Source organism: Myotis daubentonii, chromosome 16 (assembly GCF_963259705.1).
Source record: "Myotis daubentonii chromosome 16, mMyoDau2.1, whole genome shotgun sequence".
Taxonomy (NCBI): Eukaryota; Metazoa; Chordata; class Mammalia; order Chiroptera; family Vespertilionidae; genus Myotis; species Myotis daubentonii.
Genome location: NC_081855.1, coordinates 8,003,745 through 8,031,360, shown reverse-complemented (window position 1 = coordinate 8,031,360; position 27,616 = coordinate 8,003,745). Strand labels below are relative to the sequence as shown.

The following is a 27,616-nucleotide window of genomic DNA, read 5'->3' as shown; positions in this document are numbered from 1 at the left end:
TTTTTATGGATGCTCTAAATCAGGGGTCCTCAACCTTTTTAAACAGGGGGCCAGTTGAAGGTCCCTCAGACCGTTGGGGGGCCGGACTATAGTTTAAAAAAAACTATGAACAAATTCCTATGCACACAGCGGTGGCAAAAACACCCGGTGGGCCGGATAAATGTTTTCGGCGGGCCGCATGTGGCCCGCGTCCCGTAGTTTGAGGACCCCTGCTCTCAATTATTCTCTAATAAGCTTGTCCCAATAAAATGTTTCCCTAAAATGTATGAGTGGCCATTTTTTCACACTCTTTCCAGTACTCAACTTTTCCTATTGCTCATCTGCAAAGGAAATTATTTTTCGTGAACTTGTCAAAGGAAAAGTGTGGTTAAAGTTGTTTCCCTGGCTTCATAATTTAAAAGCTCTCCACTTTGCTGCTTTGACGCAGCGTTCAAAGTGTGGTAACATTTTCTGACCTCCTGTCCTGGTTTTCATTCCCCAATTTTACCTTTACTGTGACTTTCCTTTGCCCTGTTTCCCTGTCTTACTCAATTGGATTCTATTATCAGTAGCGCCTCCTCTTCCAAATTCATACCACCATCCAAGCCTTATGCATCTAAATACCTTCCTGCCATCTCTCCTGCTCACCTCTCAGGAGTTCAAACACTTCCCCATATTAACCCTTTATGGACCCTCCTGGAGGTCCCCTAGTCTAAAATGCAGGGTCATCTTTGATTGTACCCTACCTTGTATCTCCAGGACCCAGTACACCATTGACATGTCATGATTTCATATCCAAGTGGAGTCAGTTCTTTTTCTACTTGTCCTGCTCTTGTCCTAGTTCACGCCACCATCCCCATCTGCTGGGCCTCTGCTCTCTCTGCTTCTGATCTTGTCCTGTCTTCCACCTGTTCTCCTCCCAGCAAACAGAGTGATCCATTCAACTTAAAACCAGCCATCCCACCCTACCTGCTTAAGACACTTTAATGAGTTCTCATTGTCCTTAAAACATAAAACAGTATGACTCACTGGCTTGTTGTGCCCCATGGACCTCCCAACCTCAACTAGTGTCTCTCACAGCCTCACTCACAAAACACCAGCACTGACTTCCTTTCAGTCCTTGAGACACACTTTTGTGTCTTTGCAGATGTTCTTCCTTCTCTTTGCAAAGCTCTTTTCCCAACTCTCTGAGTATCAGACACTCTCAGCTGTCTGACTCAGCTTAAATGTCTCTCAGAGAAAAGCTCCCTGACCATCTAATCCAAGACGTTGCCCTTTTCTCTCCCCCCACCCCGCCCCGCCATGACTCTCTATTCCAGATTATTGATTCCTTGTAGCATTTATCGGTTTGTGGTTATTTTGTCCTGTCTGCTTGCTTTGAGGAGCTCTCTCCTGTGCTGGTTTACAAAGTCCATGAGGGGAAGCAACCCAGCACCTGTCCCAATCCCACCATCATAGATAATTATATTCTTAAGATAAATTTCTAGAACTAGAATTTAATCAAAAGCATGTCCTTTATGTTACTTTATGTTATAAAGTCACAGAACGACAATGTTGAATGTACATTTTTCTCCTTTTTGGTGTGTGTGGAAAAATACTCAGTAATATGGAGACAGTATTTTTAAAGAATAACAGAGAGTGAGAGAGGGAGAGAGAGAGAGAGAGAGAGAGAGAGAGAGAGAGAGAGAGAGAGAAAGAGAGAGAAAGAGAAGTGACTATGTAGCATACTTCCAAGACTTTCAAGAAATGTAAAATTAAATTTACAATAAACTGGAAGAACAAATATAAGGAGTTTGGTATTTGCTTCAGTGACTAATCTTATCACAATTTCTCGCATAAAAGCAAAGAGTTTCTTGGTCTCATGTATCTGCAATAATTGTCTGTATCTTATCCTTGCATCTTGGAGAGATACCTTTCTCAATATTTGTGATTTAGCTCCAAGAAGTTCCTTTTGCTATTTCCTTAAGATATTAATTTTTTGCCAAACTGGTTTGGCTCAGTGGATAGAGCATCGGCCTGCAGACTGAAAGGTCCCAGGTTCGATTCCGGTCAAGGGCATGTACCTTGGTTGCGGGCACATCCCCAGTAGGAGGTGTGCAGGAGGCAGCTGGTCGATGTTTCTCTCTCATCGATGTTTCTAACTCTCTATCCCTCTCCCTTCCTCTCTGTAAAAAATCAATAAAACATATTTTAAAAAAAGATATTAATTTTTTAAAAACAACAACTTGTTAATCTTCACCTTGAATTACCAGTAAGGAGTGCTGTGAGAATTAAACCTGTTTCCCAGATCAGATTGGCAGGGCTGCATGAACCTGACAGTTTCCATGAACTTGGGGAATGCAAGTTGAAACTACCTCCCTGGAGGACACTCTGGCAATATGTATAACAATGAAGTGTCCTTCCCTTCGAATGTACCTAGAAATCTGTCCAAAAGTGAGCTCACGGGGAGGGAGCTTCAGGAGGGCCGGTGAGGTGCAGAGATGGTGTCACTGAAGAGTCCTGTCTTGAGCTGAATTTAAAAAAAAAAAACCAACACGTTTTTATTAATTTGTTTTTCAGAGAGTGTGGAAGGAGAGAGAGAGAGAGAGAGAGAGAGAGAGAGAGAGAGAGAGAGAGAGAGAAAGAGAGAGAGAGAGAGAGCCATTGATGTGAGAAATATCTATCAGTTGCCTCCCACACACACCCTGAGCAGGAATCGAACCGGTAACATTTCAGTGCAACCTTTTGGTTGACTGGTTGGTTTTAGTTGGGAGCTGGGGAGCTCTGAAGAGAGCTCCAGGCAAGAGTAGCAACAGAGTCATGAGATGAGCTGGTCAGGGGACCGTCCCTTTAGGGGGCTGCAGAGGACGCACACCGAGACTAGGCAGGGAGGACTGGTGGAGGCCTGGTCATACAGTCCTGCTGGCTGTGCCAGGGGACGCTGACTTTATTCCGTACACCAGGGCCCCAAAGCTTTGTCTGTAAAGTACCAGAGGGTGCTACAAAAGCAGCCACGGACAGTGTATAATGTGTGGGCGTGGCTGTGTTCCAGTGGAAATAGCCTGTGACGTGGCAAGAGCTTGCGTGCCCATAACAGAGGATGGGCGGCCCCACCAGTGTTCCTTGGAGAGCAGCAAAGAACATTGATGAGGGGGAAGCTGATTGAATGATTCTCTCATCACTGATGTTTTTCTCTCTCTCCCCCTTCCTTTCTGAAATAAAAACAAATACATATAAAAAATGCCCGAGTAAACAGTATTATTGTTATTATTTTTTAATCCTCATCTGAGGACATGCTTACAAATAGAAAGGGAGAGAGAGAGAGAGAGAGAGAGAGAGAGAGAGAGAGAGAGAGAGAGAGGGAAACATCAATCGGTTAACTTACTGGAGATCAAACCCACAACCTCCCAGGTAGGTACCCCGTGCAGGAATCAAACCTGCAACCTTTTGGTGCACAGAATGATTCTCAACCAACTGAGTCACTCCAGCTGGACAACAGTAAACATTATTAACTTTTAAAAACTTCAAACCTTGAGAACATGCCTTTTTAATGTTCTGGATTGATGAAATAGGACATATTCATAAAGCAATGCTAGTCATGTCACAGTATGATGGTTGTCTTGAAGATAACCACTCATGAGATAGTTTGAGTTGTGAGCTGAACTAGCCATCTTTTTCATGGACCACATATTTCTGGAAAGAACACCTGACAGACAAGTTATGTTACCCGTGTTGGATATTTGGCAGATATTTTCTATAGATGAATGAAGTGAGCCTGTCACGTCAAGAAAAACAACTGACAGTGTTTGATAAGATTTGAGCTTCCAGTAATAAATTACAATTTTGAAAAACATTTAACTACCATTGATAGATAGCCTGATAGCTAGTCAGGGGCCGACAGCTGGTATTCGGAATACTTAAAATTGACTTTTCTGACAATGTCAGTGGTGACATCGAAAATTGTCTAAAATACCTTTATTAATTTGAGAGAGGGAAAGAGAGAAACATCAATTTGTTGTTCCACTTACTTATTGGCTAGTCCTTGTATGTGCCCTGACTGGGGATCAAGCCCACAATCTTGGTGTATCCAATGATGCTATAACCAACTGAGCTGCCTGGCCAGGACTGTTATTTTTTAAATATTGTATAATGTAATGTGCCAATATTTGGACGATCTCCATAACTCAGTGGACCAGTATTTTCCAAAATATCAATTGGGTTTTTTTTTTCATATATTGATTTCTGAGAGGAAGGGAGAGATAGAAACATTAACACCAGAAAGACTGAAACTTAGTATATACCTATATTGCCCAAAAGCAGTCAAAATGACTGCATTGTGAAAGATTAACTAATGTGTAAAGAAATTTGTTTAAAATTAAGTTTTAATATTTTGTATATTATTTAGTTATATAACAAGTTATTAACAAGTAAATACAGTTATATAACAAGTAAATATTAACAAAAAAATTTACTTCACTTGGAAAAATAATTTATGATTTGTACATTTTATGCAAATGAAAGTGGAAATCTTTTTATGTGTACATCTTCCGCAAACATACTTTTGACATTTTCACATATATTATTTGTTTTGTTGTTGTGGCAAAGTTGTACTTGACAAATTTGGCGTTTGTTAAAATGGGTTGCATTTGATGATGTTGCAGTTGATCTTTGTGGGTCTTCATGTTCTGATAAATTTTTCTGTCTTCCAGCTCTGTATTCGGTGGAAAGCTGTTCTGCTAATTGAAACAAGAACTCTTTTCGTTCTATTTGTATTCCTGTCGTTTCTTTGTAAAAGATCCAAGCATTTATAGCAGCCAAATCTAAAATATCGAAAAATATTTGGAGGGGCCATCTACGAGAACTAGCTTTTACTGTGTATTTTCTGGCCATTTGATCCGCCATATGAACTCCAAATTTTGTGCTGTTATAAAATTGAATAGGCCCTAACCGGTTTGGCTCAGTGGATCGAGCGTCGGCCTGCAGACTGAAAGGTCCCAGGTTCGATCCCGGCCAAGGGCATGTACCTTGGTTGCGGGCACATCCCCAGTAGGTGTGCAGGAGGCAGCTGATCCATGTTCCTCTGTCTTCGATGTTTCTAACTCTCTATACCTCTCCCTTCCGCTCTATGAAAAATCAATAAAATATATTAAAAAAAATTGAATAGATTCCGGTAACATTTTTTTATTACTTTTATCAATTTTCACAAATTTATGCTTAGAACTTAGAACAGCTACTCTTTTATTTGGTTTGCTTTTATATATTGTAAGAACACAATTCTCTGATTTATATAGCAGAGTGGAAAAACGAGGCATGTTATCCTTCGTTTGTTTGGCTGCTTTGGGTAGTTCTCTTTTGTTTCCTCTAATAGTTCCAACTAGAGTTGTTTGTTTGGCCAATAATTTTGTTGCGAGTGACATGCTAGTGAAAAAGTTATCAGTCGTGATATTTCTTCCACAGCCTGTATATGGCTAGACAAGTTTCAGAACAACGTGTTCACTGAGAAGCACTGACGATGGTTGTTGTTCATCTTTCCCCAAATAAGGAAAACCATTCAAAACATATTTGCTACTAACATCTGATGCAAGCCAGAATTTGATGCCAAATTTGTTGGGTTTATTAGGCATATACTGTGTAAACCTGCACCTGGCTTTTGACGGAAATAATTGCTCGTCAACTGTTATATTTTGCCCTGGTTGATAGCAAGCTTGACTATTTTCAATGAACTTGTCCCCTACTTCCGAAACCAAGGCAAACTTATTTGTTTGTAGGTGCCTACTTCTTTCGGTTCTTTTGTCAAAACGAATAAATCGTAGGATTTGCTTGAACTTTTCTCTCGCCAGTTTTCCTGAAGAATTCGGGACCCCACTTTGCTGACCATAAATAACTGAGTTTTAAATTTTTTGCCTCGTAGGCTCCACGAGCATATGAAATCCCAGTACATGTTCCCGGTAACGTTGTTGTCCAGTCGTTCCTCAGAATTCGGCGGCCTTCTTCCTCTGTGCACTTCTTTATGTTTGATAACATAGTTATCTACTATCAGGGAGAACGCACTGATAGGATTATCTGCCATAATGTTCCTTTCTGCGTAGCCTGTTGGCCCTTTCATACCCTTGAAAATACAAGTAGATGGTAACCTTCCAGGAATACCACCTTCGTTAAATTTTGACCACACAGTACCATCGGCAGCTGTTTCGGTCTCCTGAAAGGTGTATTCAGTTTCTTCATCAGAGTCTGAACTACTTAGCACCCTACACCTTTTCCTGGTCATATTGATGGCACTTTCCTTTTCATCATTGGTGATCGACTCTTCATCGCTATCTTCAGTGTCAGATATTTCACTTTGAATATAACCCGATTCATTTTCAGATGATAGTTCAGAATTTGTTGCATCTGATTCTATATCGGTGCACTCTTCACTTATGTTCGTTAGCTTTTCCAATAACTCCCTTCTATTCGACATTTCTTTCATGAATTTACGGAGCAAAAGAAATAAAATAAACAACTTATTAGAACAAGTATCACTGCATAAAGATTCGAATAACAAGTACTAGTTTAGCTTATTGAGCAACTGCAACTTATCAAGTATCGACAATTTATCATGTACTTGTATGTTATCATGTGACGGTAATCGAAAAAAAATGAAAACTGTTATTTCAATACAGAGCCGAACTGGTCATATAAGAAATTTACTCAATTCAATAATAAGAGTCATTTGATTATTTAAAATTTCCCCAAGCAGTCAAAATGACTGCTTTGAGGCAATATAGGTATAATATATATATATACCAGAAATGAAGGAGGGGGGAGGTAACTACAATTATTAATAAACACATTTATATATTGTACAAAAAGTAACAAAATTCTAAGACATTGTGTCCTTATATACATAATTGTTTTTCTAATTGAAATTAAAAAGCAGTCAAAATGACTTCCTTGGGCAATCTAGTGTGAATAATGAGGGAGAATCATTGATTAACTGCATCCTGCATACCCCTACTGGGGATTGAGCCTGCAACCTGGGTAAGTGCCCTTGACTAGAATTGAACCTGGGACCCTTCAGTCCGCAGGCCGACGCTCTGTCCACTGAGCCAAACCGGTTTCGGAATTTTTAAAATTCTCACCGAGCATATGTTTTTATTGATTTGGAGAGGAAGCGAGTGAGTAAGTGAAGGAGGGAGGGAGAGGGAGGGGAACAGGGGAACAGGGGAACAGGGAGAGGGAGAGGGAGAGGGAGAGGGAGAGGGAGAGGGAGAGGGAGAGAGGGAGGGAGGGGGAGAGAGAGAGAGAGAGAGAGAGAGAGAGAGAGAGAGAGAGAGACATTGATGTGAGAGAGAAGCATTGATTGAACCCACAACCTGGGTATGTGCCCTGACTGGAATTGAACCTGCGACCAGTTGGTGCTCGGGACAACGCTCTAACTGACCGAGCCACACTGGCAGTGTACTTTGGGGATCTTTTGACAATATCTACCAAAAGTGAACATGATCTACCCTCCAACCCAACAATTCTACTTAATGTATATATCCGACAGAAATGCATACATGTGCTCATCAAAAGAGAGAATATACATAAGCAGCATTACTCATATAGCTAAAAACTGGAACTACTCAAAAATCTAGTATACTGACATAATGAAAGACTATATAACAATGAGAATGAACTATAATTAAATGTTACAAAATGAATGTATCTCACAGTAATCTTTAGTGAAGGAAGTCAGGCACAAGAGTATATACAATATGATTCTGTTTATATAAAACTAAATCAAAACTAATCTGGGTATTAGAAGTTAGGATAAGGTTACTCTAGGAAGGAGGGCAGTGACTTAAAGAGGGCACAGGGTATTTCTAGGGGTGCTGGAAAGGTTGTTTCTTGATTCGGGAGCTGTGTTCAACTTGTGAAAATTCATGGACCTGTAGTTATATTTTTATTTATATTGAAAAAAAAGAAGAAAAAGAGGCAAAATGAAGCAAAATATTAGCATGTGTTTGATTTTTTTCTCGACTTTTATATATATTTAAATTGCTATCTTCATTTAAAATATTTTAAAAATAGTCCGGCTGGTGTGTCTCAGTGGTTGAGCTTCAACCTATGAACCAGGAGGTCAAGGTTTGATTCCTGGTCAGGGCACATGCCCAGGTTGCGGGCTCGATCCCCAGTAAAGGGCGTGCAGGAGGCAGCTGATCAATGCCTCTTTCTCATCATTGCTGTTTCTATCTCTCTCCCTTCCTCTCTGAAATTAATTAAATATATATATATATATATATATATATATATATATATATATGTGTGTGTGTGTGTGTGTGTATATATATATATATCCTATATAATAAAACCCTAATATGCAAATCGACTGAGAGGCGGAATTGCTGATGGCTATGACACACACTGCCCCCCAGAGGGAGGTGATTGGGGCTGGGCGGGCCAGCGGATGGTGCCAGACCACCAGCTGGGGGCCCCCTGCCCCCCAATTGCCCTGCCTGCTGGTCGCCCTGCAGATGGACCTGATCGCTAGTCAGGCCTAGGGACCCTACCCTATATACTGGGAACAGGTTCTTAGATTTAAAAATTAAAACCTGGCAAGGCTACTCTAACACTGAAAAAAACAGGATGATGCAGTGATGACATGCATGGGCTCTGGCTTGCACATTTTGTGCTCAACCCTGATTCTGACACTTATAATAACTGTGTGACAAAGCCAATTAGTTACTTAACTTCTCTCTGCTTCAGTTTTCCACCCATAAGATGGGGAAAATGGTACTACTGCCACAGAAGGATCATGCTATGTACTATTTTTTATAATTAGGGCAAAAAAATGTAGCTGCCCATACAACAGTAAGATGCCTTTCACCTGTGGGAAAAGTATGGTCATTGGTGCATGCAGCAGCCTGGATTGCGAGAGGGATGTCTGACTGCCGGTTTAGGCCCGACATCCCCTGAGGGGTCCTGGATTGTGAGACTGTCCTCTCACTCCTGCACCCCTCTGTGGGAGGTGACCAGGCGGGCAGATCAGAGGATGGTGCTCCCCCCTCCCCCGCCCCGCCACAGGCCTCCCTCAGCGGGAGGCAACTGGGCCAACAGGGGAAGGCGCCACCCCCATCACCCTGCCACTGCCGCTGCCACCAGCCTCCCTCTGCAGGAGGCGACTGGGTCGCTGATCAGGGGACAGTGCTGGCTGGCACAGGCACCCCATCACACCGCTGCTGGTCACTGCTGCTTCCCCCCACCCCCTTCCCGCCCCATCACCATCCCTTCCCTCTGCCCACTGGCATGCGCCTTGGCTGGCCTGGTGCCACCTGCTCGCCTGCCCGGCCCCCCTGCCGACTGGTGGTTCCCTCGTTTGGTCGATTTGCATATTACGCTTTTATTATATACGTCCTATATCATAGGATAAAGCATGTAGGCACTGCTAATATAGTCTTTCTTAAGCACCGAAAAGTGCCAATTCTTCACTGTCCTGCGGGGCTATTATTTCCGAGGACTCCCATCTATTTGACTCACCTGAATAGCTGCTTCTGGGGACTTTTCTCTCAAGCATCAATGTTTCCTTTCCATTCTCCAAATTGTAGTTCTCAGGCTTGGAAACTGGAAGCCCTGCTCAAAACAAAGAAAGGAAGAAAGAAAGAAATGGGACTAACTAATAGCTATTTGTGATGGGCAAACATCTATCGTAGAGCATAGTGCCAAATCCCTGATCTACAAAGAGGATGGGAATTACAGGAAGATCTGGAGTGAGGGAAGATGGACCTCCACATGAAGCTTAAAACATCTGCAGGAATCTGGGCCTGGTAAGGAGTTTCTATGCACTGGAAAACACAAGTGTTCATGCCTGTCAAAAGAGGAGAACTTATCTTTCTTCACTGAGGCCGTTCCAGAGAGACGCTGCAGATCAATCCTCAGCTTAGGGAAGGAACTGGAGAAAACAGGACCCCAGGGGCAGCACCACACGTTGGGACTGCGGTAACTAGAATTTTTGTCTTCTGCTTTTCCTTTCTTCCTTCTTTAGCTACTAGAACCCACTTTCGTAGGGAATTTATTACATGAGGTTGGGGAGGGGCTAACATAGTTCTTACCACATCCATACAAACACATAAATGCACTTGTACACGTGTGTGCACACACATGCACACAGGTACACACAGGCTCCAAACTGCCCAGAGTAACCTATTTCCCTGGCTCTAGTCGTTGTTTCATTAACCAACATGTGAACCTCTTTGCTGAAACTCCTAGGATAGAAGCACTGCCTTTTTTCCCTTAGTTCTCTAATTGGAAGAATAATATAACCCTAGAGCTACTAAAGGCCATCTTTGCCACATGGGGAGACCCTAGGAATAAAGCCAGTAGGGCAAAGCCAAGCCACAGGATTTAAAAAAGAAAAAAGAAATTCCTGGTTATATATTGGATTCCCTGAATCAAGATTTTTCCCACGTGGGGAATGGAATCCAATACCTAAACTCTACCTAAACCCACCTCTCTTCATTAACAGAAGCCTTCATCGCCAGGGGATGGGCTCCAACACTGTTACCTGAGGCAAGTGGCGGAAACCCAGTGCAGCTGGGAGAAGTATTCACCCCTGGAGGAAAGGTAGGGATACGTATGAGGCCCAGCATTATGACTGAAGGAAGACAGAAATATTTATAAGTCCAACTTAATCCAGGTTCACAATGCCTACGTAAGAGCAAGCTTAATCAGATAAAAAACACCCCATCTTTCCCACCTCCCATCAATATGCCAATGGATTTAACTGTTTTGTAGAAAGACAGGTAAATAACCCAATTTAACTTCAAAAGCCACATTTTGAAGGCAGAGATGAGCAATAACATTTGGGCTACAGTACAGAAGCAAACATATGTTGTAGTATTCATATTCACCTTGATGATACTTCCAGATCATGGTGTGGGGCAATCAAGTACAAGTAAAAAGCCAAAGTCTTACTGCTGCTGAGAAAGTGCAATTTAGTTCTATCAAAGGACTACCAATAGAGAAAGTAACTATGGAGGAGCACCAAAATCTATATACAAATACCATCCAATCTTTTCGAGTCCTGAGCTGCGCATATGAAAAGCACAACGTTAAGTAGACCACAACAGCTGGGGGGTAACATGCTGAGGACAGACTTTAGAAATGACAGATTTCTAGAAAGTGAGGCTGTACTTATCCCATATCAGTATCGACAAGCTGTTAATGTGGGCTTTTAGTTGAAAATTCATAAGGCCACAAACTTCAAAGAAGAGAAATACCTTAAAAAGTAATTTGCCCTCTCTAGGGGTAAGCACTGCACCTTAGGGGTAAGGGGAAAACGAAAACAGAACCATCTGAAAAAAAAAAAATTAGGCAGGATCAACGGTTACTCAATTCCAAAAGATACCCAGGAAAATGTTATCTCTTTTAAAAAATAGATTAATTTACTTAACTTACAATACATATGGTGGTTTTTTTTTAATCAATGGAAAAAAAGAAGACTCCCTGCCCCCTAAGCTAGTGTGAATTAGGTTTCTGTCACTTCAATCCAAAAAATCCTAATACAAAACAAGCATAGGCAGTTCACCAAGAACCTAGAACAGGAATAGATTTGTCTCTGGGTCCAACAGGATTCAGACTTTATGACTCCTGAATGGAAAAGCGAAGGCTTTGTGAAGCTATTTCACTGTCAATAAGGAATGCTGTCCCTGAGCAGACTGCAGAGTCACAATGAGAAGCCGTCCTTACAGAGCGAGACCAGGTTCCTATAGTTCTCCAGCATCACGTCCCTCTGTGCAGGATCCAGCTTCCCCCACTCCTCGGGGGTAAGGTCCATGGCCACATCCTTGAATGTCACGGACGCCTAAGACACAAAACATACTTCTGTTCACCATCTTTCACTTGACAGCATCCCTCGCCCCCCGCAGTTCTGGTGGCCCTGGAGCAGAGCGACTGAGTACACCTAAAGTGACAGCGATACATGACAAGTGTTCTAATAGTATTCAGAGTCTGAATATTCTATGTAAAGCCACTGGCATCAGTTATGTGCCATGCGCGCTCTGCTAGGTTCAATATGAGAGTTTCTCCATTGAGAGACATCACTTTTCTGGGAAATAAAGAGTTAAAAATAAAACATGAACTAATGAGTTGACAATGCAGTTTGGCAAAGTAGACAAAATAGAGGAGGAAAAAAAGCCTGTCTGCATAACTCTCCTTGTGCGTCCTCAATAAAAACTTGAAGACTCAATCTAGCCAATCAGAAGATGAGTTGAAATACAGACCTTATTAGTGGATAAGTCATGGAATGAAATAAATGACTGGCAGTGAGCACCAAATCCAATTAAGCACGGAAATAATTTAAAGCAAAAAGCAGTAACTGAAAAATGATGGCAACAGACTGAGTAAGGGAACAGAAAGAACTGAGGTTTATGTGTAAATACCATAGAATTAAGTTTCTATAAGACAAAAAAAATACAAAACTGTAAGGAGGTGAACACATATAAGTATTATTATATGCCTTTTTGTTTACTTATTTAAAGAATATGAAGTTTATTTTTACTTTTTAGAGAGTGAGGGAGAGAAAGAACAAGAGCGAGAGAGCGAGAGAAACATTGATGTGCTACAGACACATCGATCCCTTGTCTCCTGTATGTGCCCTGACGGCAACCTAGGTATGTGCCCTGACCATGAAATGAACCCGTGACCTCTGGTGCATGGACGACACTCCAACCAACTGAGCCATACCAGCCAAGGCATTACATGCCTTTTAAAATAAAACCATACAGAATGTGAATAATATTGCAAGGTTATTGAAATAAATATATATCAAATGCCTTAACTGGATAGAAAACACCTATTTAAACATTCATGAAGCATTTGCAAAAGTAACAAAGTAAATTTAAATAGATTCCAAGCATAAATAGAACAGAGCAAAAACTGATAATTGAAATAAACATCCGAATGTCAAAATAATAAAATGCAAAACGAATGCCAAATCACTAAAACTGTACTCAGAGGTGATTTCATAGCTTTAAACACTTCCATTTCATTAAAAAATAATGCAAATAAATTAGCAAAGCATACAGGTCAAGTTAGAGAAAGAACAACAAACTAAGAGAAACAAAGAATTACAGGATAAAAGCAGAAATTAAAGGTGGGGGGAGACAAGAACAATAGGTTAGCTGGGAGGTCTAAATAAGGTCAGTAGGTTGTAGTACTGTATCAATGCTAGTGTCCTGATTTTGGAAAATGAGAATAAAGTGAGGTAAAGTGTTATCTTTTGGAGAATATGAATGGAGGGTAAATCCTAACCCTAACCCTAGTATGTAAGAAATCTTTCTACCATTTACATTTCTTTAAACCTTAAATTATTTCAAAATAGTTTTCAAAAACGGAAATAATCTGAGACTTAAAAACATACAACAATCATCCTTGGAAAATAAAATAAAATGTAAATCTCTAAGTAGACAAGGAATTTTGAGGAAAAATGACTGAGATCGTACAGCCTGCATACCCCCAGCTAAATTGACACTCAATGAAAATTAACTTCCAGACGATTAGAAGAAAAAATCGGGACACAACTGCAAACCAATGCACAAAAGACAAAAACACACACACAAAAAACAAGGAAAGCATAGTAAATATAACTATAAAAATCACATGGCAAAAAAAATTTGAAACATACGATCATATTAATGCGAATGAGTTAATTTCCCTTTAAAAAAAACAGTAAACTTTTTTTTTTTAATTGATTTCAGAGAGAAGGGAGAGGGAGAGAGAGAAACATGGATTGGCTGCCTCCTGTTCATTTTCTACTGGGGATTGAGCCCCCAACTCAGGCATGTGTCCTGACCAGGAATCAAACTATTGACCTCCTGGTGCATGGGACAACACTCAGCTAACTGCGCCACACTGGCCGAGTGAATTAATTTCCCTTAAAAAAAAGCCAAATCCTGTTTATTCCATAACCCTCCTAAAAACACCCCAAAGTTGGGGACTGGCAGTGGGAGAAATCAAAGGAAACATTACATGTCTGAATATAGGAGTGCAAGTTCACCAAGAGCATATGGAGAGATATACTGGGAAATCAAACTGTTACCCTCAGTAGGGAGAAGAAGGGGACTGAATTTGAGGAGGAAGTAATATTAGTTTTACATTTATATATGTCTGTGCTATTCACCTGGTTACAACCAACTAAGAATTAAAACTTTAATACTTTTAAAAAATTGAATACACGAAACACACAGTCCAGGCAAAGCATCACACCACACCTAATGCAATGCAAAAAGGACAAAAGTTTTTAAAAATTTCCATAAAAGGTTTAATCTACCCGAGGCTCTTAACAGTCTTGAATCTAACATCAAAGTGTTCCTCTGGCACTTGTAGTTGGATTTTCCTTGGCTACTATGCTGGCCAGTGAGTTCAGGTAGGATTAATTGTATCTGACTCATGGGTGGTATGTGTACTTCCATGTGTGGGTGCAGGTATATTCCATAGTTCTGTCCAAATTGGTCCAAGAATGGGCCTAATAGCCGTTAAAGAGTTAACCCCTGGACTTCTGCTGGAATGACCAGGAGGGAAGCTGCCCTTTGTCTGGGGTCTTCAGCGTGGGAAGCTGTAAGCCTAGATGTGGTAGGGGCCAGCACTAGGAAGAAAGCTTGCTTGAGAGGAAAACCCACGGAGAGAAAAGAAGAAGTCAGTGAAATGGAGGAAATAGGTCCTAATGTTATTACTTGAGCTTATTTCTAGTTAGACCTGGATTTCTCAGTCATGATAGCCCATAAATACCTTTTTTTTTTTATTGCTTAAAGTATTACAAAGGGTATTACATATGTATCCATTTTATCCCCCCGCCCTAGACAGTCCCCTAGCCTCCCCTATCACCCAGTGTCTTATGTCCATTGGTTATGCTTATATGCATGCATACAAGTCCTTTAGTTGATCTCTTACCCCCCTACCTCCTGCCCCCCAACCCTCCACGGCCGTCCTGCTGCAGTTTGACAATCTGTTTGAGGCAGCTCTGCCTCTGTATCTATTATTGTTCAAAAGTTTATAATGGTCTCTATTGTCCATGAATGAGTGAGATCATGTGGTATTTTTCCTTTATTGACTGGCTTATTTCACTTAGCATAATGCTCTCCAGTTCCATCCATGACGTTGCAAATGGTAAGAGTTCCTTCCTTTTTACAGCAGCATAGTAGGCGTCCGGCCCGGGCAGCGGGGACCCACAGCTGCAGCGGCCCCGCGATCGTGGGCTTCGCTTTAGGCCCAGTCAAGGGACCCCTAGCTCTTGGGACTGCCAGCTTCGACCGTGCCCAGCTCCCATCGCTGGCTCCACCCCTACTTCCTGCTATCACTGGCCAGGGCGGCAAAGGCGCCTGATTCTCCGATCATGGCTGGGGGGCAGGGCAAAGGCGACCCCAGGGCCACCTTTGCCCTGCTCCCCAGCTCTTAGCTCCCCCCTGGGTTTCTGATCACTGTCAGTGGCAGGGGGCTTCTTCCTGCTTTCCCTTTCGCCTCCCTGCATTGTGCCTACATATGCAAATTAACCGCCATCTTGTTGGCAGTTAATTTGCATATAGCCCTGATTAGCCAATGAAAAGGGTATTGTCGTACGCCAATTACCATTTTTCTCTTTTATTAGTGTAGATATATATATATGAATGAAGTAGCTATTATTAATAAAAAAGAAAAAACTGGTTAGCTGATAAAATTGTCAAATTACAATATCAAACACCTGAAACACTATAACCATATAAGATTGTATATCAACTATTCTTAAAGATAAATTTCAAATGAAAATAATTACATTTCTCAGATGTTGTAGGCTTTTTAGAAAATTAAGCCTAGGAATGAATATTCTAAAATTTAAAAAGGTACCTTTATAAAAGTTAATAAAAAGTGACAGGCATTGAAAAAGCATGTGATCCAAAATGCAACAGCCATATCTGATTATTAAAATATCTTCGTAAAATACAAATAGAAAGATAGTTGCTAAATATCTTTCACTTAAAATCTTTCACTTAAAATCCTCTAAAACTCCTCATTGCACCTGGAATAAATCTTACAACCTGAACAAGACTGCAGGCTCTGGACGCCTTGCTCTGCACAACTTCCTGTCTCACTCTCCTCTTTACTCCAGCCACCCTGGGCTGTATTTCATTCCTAAAACCCGGGGAGCTCTTTCCCACCTCAGGGCCTTTGCACACACATCTGTGTCTGCAAGGCTCTTTGTTCAGGACTTCATAGGACTGACCTTTTTTCTCCTTTACATCTCATCTCCCCCCCAAAAAATCAACATGTGGAAAGTGTTAGATCTATCTCTACATCATAAAATTAAATAGAGTCTATTCATATTCTCTCATTTTTTGTTTTCAAATTTTTCATTCCACCTGCATTAGACTTTCAAAAGAAAAAAAAGTTGCAGTAAAATGTATTCATCTTAAATTCATTTAAAATGTTTTTGGTAAGATCAGAAATACTGATCTAATATGTTCCCCTAAATCAGTGGTTCTCAAACTTAGCTGCACATTAGAATCACCTCAGAATCTTTTTTAAAATCCTGATTTCTGGGCCTTATTTCACTTAACATTATGGTCTCTAGTTCCATCCATGCCATTGCAAATGGTAATAGTTCCTTCCTTGTTACAGCAGCATAGTATTCCATCATGTAGATGTACCACAGTTTTCTAATCCATTCATCTACTGATGGGCACTTAGGCTGTTTCCAGATCTTAGCTATGGTGAATTGTGCTGCTATGAACATTGGGGTGCATATATACTTTCTGATTGGTGTTTCTGGTTTCTTGGGATATATTCCTAGAAGTGGGAACACAGGAATAAATGGCAGTTCCATTTTCAGTTTTTTGAGGAAACTCCATAGTGTCTTCCATAGTGGCTGCAACAGTCTGCATTCCCACCAGCAGTGCACAAGTGTTCCTTTTTCTCCACATCCTCTCCAGCACTTGTCGTTTATTGATTTGTTGATGATAGCCAGTCTGACAGATGTGAGATGGTACCTCATTGTTGTTTTGATTTGCATCACTCGGATGATTAGTGACTTTGAGCATGTTTTCATATGTCTCTTGGCTTTCTGAATGTCCCCTTTTGAAAGGTGTCTATCTAGGTCCTTTGCCCATTTTTTGATTGGACTGTTTAACTTCCTTTTGTTAATTTGTATGAGTTCCCTATAAATTTTGGAGATTAGGCCCTTATCAGATATGTCATTGGCAAATACGTTTTCCCACACAGTGGGTTTTCTCATTGTTTTGTTGATGGTTTCTTTTGCTGTGCAGAAGCTTTTTATTTTGATGTAGTCCCATTTATTCATTTTCTCTATAGTTTCAAGTGCCCTAAGAGCTGTATCAGTGAAGAAATTGCTTCGGCATATGTCTGAGATTTTGTTTGCTTTGGATTTTGCTAGTATTTGTATGGTTTCCCATCATATATTTAAGTCCTTTATCCATTTTGAGTTTATTTTTTGTGTATGGTGTAAGTTGGTGGTCTAGTTTCATTTTCTTGCATGTATCTGTCCAATTTTCCCAACACCATTTATTGAAGAGACTATCTTGGCTCCATTGTATGTTCTTGCCTCCTTTGTCAAATATTAATTGAGCATATTGGTTCAGGCCGATTTCTGGGTTCTCTATTCTATTCCATTGATCTATATGCCTGTTCTTGTGCCAGTACCAGGCAGTTTTGAGAACAGTGGCTTTGTAATACATCTTGATATCTGGTATTGAGATCCCACCTACTTTGTTCTTTTTCAGGATCGCTGCAGCTATTCGGGGTCTTTTTTTTTTTTTTTATTCCGGATGAATTTTTGGAGAGTTCGTTATAGATCTGTGAAGTATGCCATTGGTATTTTAATGGGAAGTGCGTTGAATTTATAGATTGCTTTGGGTAGTATGGACATTTTAATGATGTTGATTCTACCAATCCATGAACATGGTATCTTCTTCCATCTGTTTATGTCTTCCTCTATATCTTTTTTCAATGTCCTGTAGTTTTCTGAGTAGAGGTCTTTTACCTCTTTAGTTAAGTTTATTCCTAGGTAGCTTAATTTTTTGGGTGCGATGGTAAACGGGATTGTTTTTATAATCTCTCTTTCTGAAAGTTCACTATTGTTGTATAGAAATGCCTCAGATTCCTTGGGGTTAATTTTGTATCCTGCTACATTGCCAAACTCATGTATTAAGTCTAGTAGCTTTTTGATGGAGTCTCTAGGGTTTTGTATGTATAATATCATGTCCTCTGCAAATAAGGACAGTTTTACTTCCTCTTTTCCAATTTGGATGCCTTTTATTTCTTCTTCTTGCCGAATTGCAATGGCTAACACTTCCAGTACTATGTTGAACAGGAGTGGTGAGAGGGGGCATCCCTGTCTTCTTCCTGTTCTTAGGGGAAATGGTGTTAGTTTTTGCCCGTTGAGTATGATGCTGGCTGTGGGCCTGTCATATATGGCTTTTATTATGTTGAGGTATGATCCTTCTACTCCCACCTTGCTGAGAGTTGTTATCAAAAATGGGTGTTGAATTTTGTCAAATGCTTTTTCTGCATCAATTGATATGACCATGTGTTTTTTTTCTATCAGTTTGTTTATGTGATGTATCACGTTTATTGATTTGCAGATATTGTCCATCCTTGCATCCCTGGGATAAATCCTACTTGGCCATGGTGTATGATCTTTCTGATGTACTGCTGGATCCGATTTGCTAAGATTTTGTTGAGGATTTTGGCATCTATGTTCAAGAGGGATATTGGCCTGTAATTCTCTTTTATTGTGTTGTCTTTACCTGGTTTTGGTATTAGGGTGATGCTGTCTTCATAGAATAATCTTGGAAGTGTTCCTTCCTCTTGAATTTTTTGTGGTAGTCTGTGGAGGATAGGTTTTAGATCTTCCTTGAATGTTTGGTAAAACTTCCCTGTGAAGCCATCTGGTCCTGGGCTTTTGTTTGATGGAAGCTTTGTGATGACTGCTTCAATTTCTTCCATACTTATTGGCCTGTTGAGATTATTAGATTCTTCCTGATTGAGTTTTGGAATGTTGTATTTTTCTAAGTATTTGTCCATTTCCTCCAGGTCGTCTAGTTTGTTGGAGTAGAGCTGTCCATAGTATTTTTTAACAATCATTTGTATTTCTGTGGGGTCTGTTGTTATTTCACCTCAATCATTTCTGATTTTTTTTTTATTTGGGTCCTCTCTCTTTGCTTCTTGGTGAGTCTGGCTAGAGGTTTGTCAATCTTGTTTATTCTTTCAAAGGACCAGCTCTTGGTTTCATTGATTTTCTGTATTGCTGTTTTGGTCTCTATGTCATTGTCATTTATTTCTGCTCTAGTCTTTATTGTCTCCTTCCTTCTGCTCACTCTGGGGTTTTCTTGTTGCTCTCTTTCTAATTCTTTGAGTTGTAGAGTTAGATAATTTACTACCATTTTTTCTTATTTTTTGAGATAGGCCTGTAGAGCTATAAACTTCCCTCTCAGGACTGCTTTCATTGTGTCCCATAGGTTTTGGATTGTTGTGTTTTCATTATCATTAGTTTCCAGGATGTTTTTAATTTCTTCTTTGATCTCATTGGTAACCCAATCAATATTTAATAACATGCTATTCAGCTTCCAGGTGTTTGAGTATTTTGAGTTGTTTTTATTGTAGTTTAATTCTAATATTATGCCATCGTGTCTGCGAAGATGCTCTTTACGATTTCAATCTTCTTGAATTGGGGGATACTTTGCTTGTGACCCAATATATGGTCTCTTTTTGAATATGTCATATGAGCACTTGAGTAGAATGTAAATTCCGTGGCTTTGGGTTGAAGTGTTCTGAAGATGTCTATTAAGTCCATGTGATCTAGTGAGTCATTTCGGATTGCTGTATCTTTGCTGATTGTTTGTCTATAGGACTTATCCAGTGCTGTCAATGGTGTATTAAAGTCCCCTACTATGATTGTATTGTTGTCGATCTTTCCTTTGATATCTTCCAGGAGTTTTTTTATGAATTTGGGTGCTCCTACATTGGGTGCATATATGTTTACCAGGGTTATATCTTCTTGTTGTATTGATCCCTTTAGTATTATGAAGTGGCCTTCCTTATCTCTTGTTAAGGCCTTCACTTTGAGGTCTATTTTGTCCGATATAAGTATTGCTACCCCAGCTTTCTTTTCCTTTCCATTTGCCTGAAAGATATTTTTCCATCCTTTCACTTTCAGTCTGTCTGAGTCCCTTCTAATGAGGTGGGTTTCTTGTAGACAGCAGATGTATGGGTCATGTTTTTTTATCCACTCAGCCACTCGATGTCTTTTGGTTGGAGCATTTAGTCCGTTTACGTTTAAAGTTATTATTGAAAGGTACTTGTTTGTAACCATTTCTTTTTTTGTGTGGCTGTTTTCTTTCTGAGCTTTTTATTTCTTATTTTTATACCAGTCCCTTTAGCATTCCTTGCATTGCTGGCTTGGTGGTGACAAACTCCCTTAGCCTTTTTTTGTCTGTGAAGCTTCTTATTTCCCCTTCAAGTTTGAATGATAGCCTTGCTGGATAGAGTATTCTTGGATTCAGTCCTTTGCTTTGCATCACTTTGTAAATTTCAGTCCATTCTTTTCTGGCCTGATGTGTTTCTGTTGAGAAATCATTTGACAATCTAATGGGAGATCCCTTGTATGTAACTTTCCGTCTCTCTCTTGCAGCCTGTAAGATTCTCTCTTTGTCCTGAACATTTGCCATGGTGATTATGATGTGTCTTGGTGTGGGTCTTTTCGGGTTCACCTTGTTTGGGACTCTCTGGGCTTGTGTGACTTTTTTCTTCCCCACCTCAGGAAAGTTTTCTGATATTATTTCTTCAAGTAGGTTTTCTAATCCTTGTTCATCCTTCTGTTGTTCTGGTACTCCTATTATTCGTATGTTGTTTCGTTTCATGTTGTCCCAAAGCTCCCTTAGGCTCTCCTCCTGTCTTTTAATTTTTTTCTCCAATTGCAGTACATTTTGGGTGTGTTTTGCTTCCTTGTCTTCTAATTCACTAATTCGGTCCTCCGCTTCTCCTAGTCAACTGTTGATACTTTCAATGGAGTTTTTCATTGCAGCTATATCACTCTTCATTTCTTCTTGGGTCTTACTTAGGTTGTTGATTTTTTCATCTGTTTCTTCTAGCTTCTTCCATATGTTATCGATTTTTTCATCTGTTTCTTCTAGCTTCTTCCATATGTTATCGATTTTTTCATCTGTTTCTTCTTGCTTCTTGCAGAGGTTGTCGATTTTTTCCTCCATCCGGTTTATGCACTCTAGGATCCTTATTCTGAATTCTTTATCTGTCATGTTGCATGCCTCTGTACTACTTAGCTGCTTTTCTGGAGAGTCCTCCTTCTCTTTCCTTTGGGGGTTTCTTTGTCTACCCATGTTTGATCTCACTGACATATCTAGACGTTGAGTCGTTCAGTGGTTGCTCCCTTGGTGACAGTGACTCCTTGGTCTGTGGTTGCTCTTCGGGCGGTTGCGGTAGCAGCTGCTCTTCAGTTGTCAGCAGCTCCTCTGGTGGGTGCTGTTCACAGCTGTGGTGGCTCTTCTGGCTGGTGGGGCGAGGTTTCACGTACAGCTGCTGTTCCTCAGCAGAGGATGAGGTGCTCAGGAGGTTGCTGTTGCTTGGATCTGCTGCGTTGATTTAAAGGCACAAAATACAACACAACAAGGCACCACGTACCAGGCACTATACACAAATATATTCACGATATTGATAACCCCAATTAGAGGTGACCACCTGAATTAAGAGAATTAGGGGATAAGGAAGAAGGAAGAGAAAAAGATAAAAGAGAAAAAGGAAAAGAAAAGTAGGGACCAAAAAAAGGGAGTGCAAAAATGAAATTGGTTAAAAGGAGGGGGGGAAGTAAAAGCGAGAAAAGAAAAGAAAAAAAAAGAGCGAAAAGAGAGAATGAAGTGGAAGAGGGGAAGAGACTTTTTATATGAGGAGAATACTCCTATAGAACAGCCATTAATCCCAATAAATTCCAGCAACAGCTCCCTGGATATGAATGCAAACTAGAAACAACCAATAATATAACGATGAAAATAGAATGGTGAACACTAATCCCAAAATAAAATAAAGAAAAAATAAAATGGAACTTTAAAAAATGGTAAAATGGTAGCAGTAATAATACTGGTTAAAAATAAGAAGGTAGTAATTGAAAGGGTAAAATCAGGTGATGGAAAAAGAAGAAAAGAAAAAAAAAAAAAAGAACAGAAAAAAAAATGAAGAAAAATTGGTTTCTTAGTTAAAAAGTGAAAAAAGAAAAAAAAAATTGCAGTTGTGAAGGTCCTTCGTTTCTTCTATTCTTCAGTGTGGATCGCCTTAGACCTTCCAGGTATTCAGGAGAGTGTTGAGTTTCCCTGCGATATACTGTTCCTCTGTGTTGTAAACCACAGTCCTTATTTTAAAGCATGCCGCATTTATTTCCCAGACTGCCTTATTTTGTGTTTAGCAAAGAGTCAGTTTGTGGGTCAGCCTCTGGGTGGCAGTGTTCTGGCGTTGGCCTCTGAGGCTATAGGGCCTCTCTGTCCAGTGGAAGTTCACTGCCCAGAGCTGACTGCGTAATAGTTAGTTACTGGCGCTATGTTGTTGCTGGGATTGAAAATCCCCCTATAGGCCAGACCCTGTTAACTCCCAGGGACTGATCAGGTTATCTTAATCCTTGATGTCGTACAGGGTGGAATCTGGGTGTGGCTGTGCTCCTTGCCTGGGGGCTGGGGGGAGGAGTCTCATTCTCTGGAGAGGGTGGCTGCCCCAGTCCTGGGCTCAGGGGTGTCTCAGCACTCAATTCACTACCACCTCTCCCAGCTCCCCCTCTTTCCCCAGTCTCTCCCCAGATTCCACTCCTCAGCACACTCTCCCTCTCTTCAGCACAGGTGAGTGTCTGTATCCGAAATGTCCCATGAACAGGATTCAGTGAAAACAAACAAACAAATGCCGGCCGCGGAAACGGGGAAGGCTTGGTTTCTGTAAGCTTCTTCTCTTACCGGGACTGCATGGTCAGGTCAGCTCTTCAGGCTGCCCCCTTTAGGCTCAGTCCTCCGTGATCACAGAACCCAGCTCTCAATTTCCCTGGCGGCGCCAGGAATCCCGCGGTTCTCCTTTCCCCCGTCAGGGGCTGTGCCTGTCCCAAGGGACGCGGCTGTCTGCCACGCGGTCTCCCTCCGACTCTCTGGGCTCAGAGGTCTGGCAAACTTTCCTGCCCAAATCCCTGTTTTTTTTTTACCTTTCCAGGGGAGTTCTGCTCTTCCCGGCTGCAAACCCTCTCACCAGCTGAGCAATTTCGCCAATTCGGTGTGAGTGTTACTAGCTTCAGCTGCTCGCTCCATTTGCTCCGGGACACGACCTGGGACACGTCTGCGTATATCGCCGCCATCTTGGTTCTCTCTAAATACCTTTCCCTTACATCAGTTTGAGTTGAGTTTTATCATCTGCAACTTAAAGCTTCTTGACTAATAGTCTTCAGTACTAATGTAAGGCAGTTGAGAAACCAATGAATTCAGGCAAGTATATAAGGACCCCAAGAAGTCACTTTTACAAACAGTACCAATGTACAATATGGACTTTTTACACTTGGAATCACAGTAGCAAAGAAAAAGGCTAATTTAGGAATCGTGGGTTGTGGCATGCCACACACATCATGAAGAGCTCTTTTCTCTTACCTAACTTCTTTTAATAAAAATTTCAAACATACAAAACGTTGAAAGACCAATACATGAATCACCCATAGAGTACGACCACCATTTAAATTTTTTCTTTTTTTTCTTCTTTATTTCAGAGAGGAAGGGAGAGGGATAGACAGAGATAGAAACATCAATGATGAGAGAGAATCACTAATCAGCTGCCTCTCGCACACCCTCTACTGGGATAGAGCCCACAACCTGGCATGTGCCCTTGACCGAAATTGAACCCGGGACCTTTCAGTCTGCAAGCCAACACTCTACCCATTAAGCCAAATCAGCTAGGTCAACCACCACTTAGATTAATTCTTAATATTTGCCTTTGTTAAGACAGATTGGAAAATTGTTTCACTTTCTAAACTTGTGCATTCATCATCTTGGAGGGCTGGATTTTAACTCTTTAAGTTAAGCCTTCCATAGGCTTTCCTATTCAAGTGCTCTTCTGAACTTTTGAGCACTTACTATTTTCATAACTCACTTCAGCTCTAAAGAAAGGTGCTTTCTTAATTTCTTACATAACAGTCATGTGTATGTTGATTCCCTTGCAGAAACATAAATGTTAAGATATACCCCGAAGATTAAAAATGGTGGCAGGGTAAGTGGATGCTACACAGACACGCTCCCAGGACCAAATTGGAATTACAACTAAAATACAAAAGAATCCTGAATAATCAACTAAAGATTAAGATATGCCCCATATGTTCTATTAAAATAGTTTCCTACGTTACCAAGCTCAGCAACTAGCACAATAGGCAAAGAAGGGTAATTACGCTACTTACCTGCCTGTTGACTGACAATAAGTATAACTAGATGGAGAAGATGCCATGGGTTAGCAGAAAACATTTTCTACTGAGTCCATTAGCCACCCGAGTAGTCTTAGATTAGAACTCAGCTCTCCAGATGGGCTCTAGTAGACAAAGGAACTTGACATCAAGAAGAAGGGTGCGCCTGTACTCTGAGAAATAAGGTGGAATTTCAATAATCAGTACAGACTCACCTGGGATCTGGCTGTGAGGTGGAGAGCTGCCACTTCTCCCTTTTCTGTGCTCTTCTCTTGGGAATAGAAAGAATCCTGGAAAGACGTAGCTACGGGCAAGAAAGCGGTAACTGTGGGATCTAAATCTATGCTGTGCTTCAGATTTACAAGACAAAGATTCCTCCCTCTAGGAATGATGCTCCCGCAGGTACTGCACCTGAAGGCAGCCCAGACAACCCTTGACCCTGGGGTCATGGAGAAAGTCCAGGAACGTTGCCACTGGGACAGAACACCTACTGGCAGGTGTACCCTCTAATCAAGAAATGAGGATAAGCCAGTTTATTTCCAACCTTAATGTACATTAAATTAATATAAGAAAAATAGGCTCAGTTCTCAAAAATCACCCTGCAAGCTTATTTACATGTAGATCACTAGATTCCCCTTCCTAATAATTGCTACTAGTAGTTGGGTCTGAGGTGCACTCCAGAAATCTCATGAGCAGGCCATGGGTCAGGAGAAAACATTTTCTACTGAGTCCATTAGAAAAGGCTGACATGAAGTCACAGACCAAACTTCAAGAAAGACCGGGCTAGTCAACTACCGACCTCCGCGCCTGTTCTCCAAGATGCAAAACAGCAGTATCTGCGCGACGGACATAATACGAATGTTGTGCCACGGGAATAACAGAGGTGGGGAGGTATTTTCTGCCAGCCAAATAAGCTACGTTCCCAGACTCACTGACAGCTGGGGGAAAAGAACGTGGGAGAAAAAGTGACTGAGGCTGTGCTCTGGCCTGAGCTGCTAACATTTTGGGGTGGCTTTCCAGGACCCACTGTGCACCAGCTCAGGGGGAGAGGGGGTGCCCCACACCAAGCCGTGCATTCTCATGCAAGGAGCCCAGCCATGCCCCAGACAAAGGAGACTGGCAGAGCCGCCCGACAAGGGCCACCTCCCCGGGGCAGCCCATTTCCTTTCGGGGAGGAAGGGCCACTTCCGCACACAGTCCAACAGCCCCGCAACTCTCACCTCTCTTCTCGGGCACCTCGGCCCAATCTGCCTCCATGATCCCCAATCCTCCCGGTTCCGAAGATTCGGAGCTCCCGTCTCCGCGCTCCTCCATCTGGACCTCTCGGCACGTCACAGCGAGAAGCCCCGTCCTCCCGCCGGCCGGCCCTCGGGGCGCTGCGGAAAGGCCGGGTCAGGTCAGGCCCCGCTTCTTCCTCGGGCCCGGGCCCTCGGCACCTGGATCCCGCGGGGGGCCAGGTCCCCCAGACCGATCCTCGGATGCCTGTTCCGGCCGCTCAGCACTGTACCTGCGGGGACCGAGCAGCTTGGAGGAGATGGCGCCGGGTTCGGGCTCTCTCTGAAGCCCGCGCCGGCCCGCGCCCCGCCCGTCGCGCCCGCCAGCACCGCGCTCGCACCCGCGTCCCAGGGAGGCGGCAGCCGCCAGAGGGAGTCCGGCCGGAGCGGGAGATGGGCTCATGGTCCGCCCTCGAGGCCCCTTCCACAAATGCGCGCTCCGGGCCCGGCACAGACTGCTGCCCCGGGGGCCGCCCCGGGAGCCGAGCGCTGAAAAGCGGCCTCCGAACCCCACTCACCTCCCATCCGGGCTTGACAAAGGCTCCGAACCTCTGGGGCCAGCTCGGAGCCGCGCATGCGTAAGAAGGGGATGGGGCGAGGCTGGCGAGCCTCATCCAGCCCAGAACTACGATTCCCAGAAGGCCCCGGGCACGGCCAACCTCCGTTTCTCAGCAGGTGGGAGCACACATGGCGCTGTCGGGGGGTGGGGTGGGGGGTGGGGGTGGGAATTGGGGTCGGGATGTGAAGAAGCCGACCTGCTCCTTCTCGGGAGAGTACGGGCTGCATCACCCACGTGAGGTCCATCGCCCTGGAGAGCGCTGACATCAGGGACTCGGAGCCTAGTCTGTGCGGCGCGGCTCTGGAGGGACCAGGGTCCGGTGCTCAGAGCCGCTGAGGAGTTCCATCTGCGTTAACCTAACGTAAGATGTATGCGAGCAGCCTATGCCTTTTCCGTATATTTTACCTCAACACACTCCTTGGCCTTCAAATAACACGAAAGGTGTACTTTTAGGAACAGTGGGGTGTACAGGGACACCGATGTCCGTGCGTCCATAGACGACTTGTAACACTGACAATTCACCAGTGAGGGAGAGAAGTGGAAAGTTTTCAAACAGTGCCGGTAAATCTGAGCAACATGTCCTTGTAAGCAAGCGTAACATCAACTTTATCAGAAGAGGCGGTTCCCTCAAAGCATGGTTAGTCTCTCCTCACCTACCCGCCCCGACTCAATGTTTCAGCTGCCTCCTCTTCACACGCCCATTTGCAAAAGCAGGAGTGCGAATATCCTCAGCTCTTCTCCCGCTGCGGTTACCGCCAAGTCCTGTTTCTTATTTCGTAAAGAACTCTCCCACGTGTCCATCTCTCTCTGGCCACTGGCTTTACCTTCGTTTTGGCCACCGCCCTTTCACTAGGGTGATGGTCAGCCTCCCAACTGATTTCTCTGACTCACTCAGCGTTGCTTTACACCAATCTGTTCTCCACCCTTTGCGGCCAGTGACCATCCTAAAGCAAGAACGTAACAGCACTTTACTGCTTAAAACTTGTCAGTGGCTTTTGCACACCTTGGGGAACGATGGTTTTTAGTTCCCACAGGATGGCACCCTTTGTCCAGCTCCCATTGTCTGTGCCTCCTGGTATTCACACCCTTATTTACCCCCCTTCCCACATCCCCCCCACCCTGCTCCCTGTGCAGCCCACATCCCCTCCCCTTAATGTGTTGCAAAGAGGGACCTGTAGGGAGAAACCAGGGGTAGGAACAGCTTTCTGGGCAGTGGATCCCCTAGAGGTCCTGCTGTGATCAGACCCCAGGACAGGGCAGGCAGGTGGAGATGGGGTTCCAGAGGGGTTCCTTATCTATGCCAATGGGAATCCTAGCCCTCAGGCTGTCACACCTTTTCCTCTGCAGTGGAGGTCTCAGCAGATCACACTGTGTGTGTGTGTGTCTGGAGTGGAG

At 42.5% G+C, this 27,616-nt stretch overlaps 1 protein-coding gene across 2 annotated transcripts; it reads right to left on the bottom strand.

Moving 5' to 3' along the window:
* Positions 1-2,415: 2,415 nt before the first annotated feature.
* LOC132217974 (zinc finger protein 286A-like) lies at positions 2,416-26,321 on the bottom strand. 2 transcript variants are annotated; one of them, XM_059668547.1, is made up of 6 exons: positions 26,181-26,321; positions 25,609-25,764; positions 24,604-24,692; positions 11,668-11,782; positions 9,460-9,552; positions 2,416-2,488 (listed from the first exon to the last, which is right to left on the bottom strand). In XM_059668547.1, the coding sequence occupies exons 1-6, from the start codon at positions 26,236-26,238 to the stop codon at positions 2,466-2,468; spliced, it is 534 nt and encodes a 177-aa protein (XP_059524530.1). In that variant the 5' UTR covers positions 26,239-26,321; the 3' UTR covers positions 2,416-2,465. The 2 variants fall into 2 exon arrangements, with proteins under 2 accessions (XP_059524530.1, XP_059524531.1); XM_059668548.1 differs by lacking the exon at positions 2,416-2,488 and adding an exon at positions 7,245-7,871.
* Between the last annotated feature and the right edge of the window lie 1,295 nt (positions 26,322-27,616).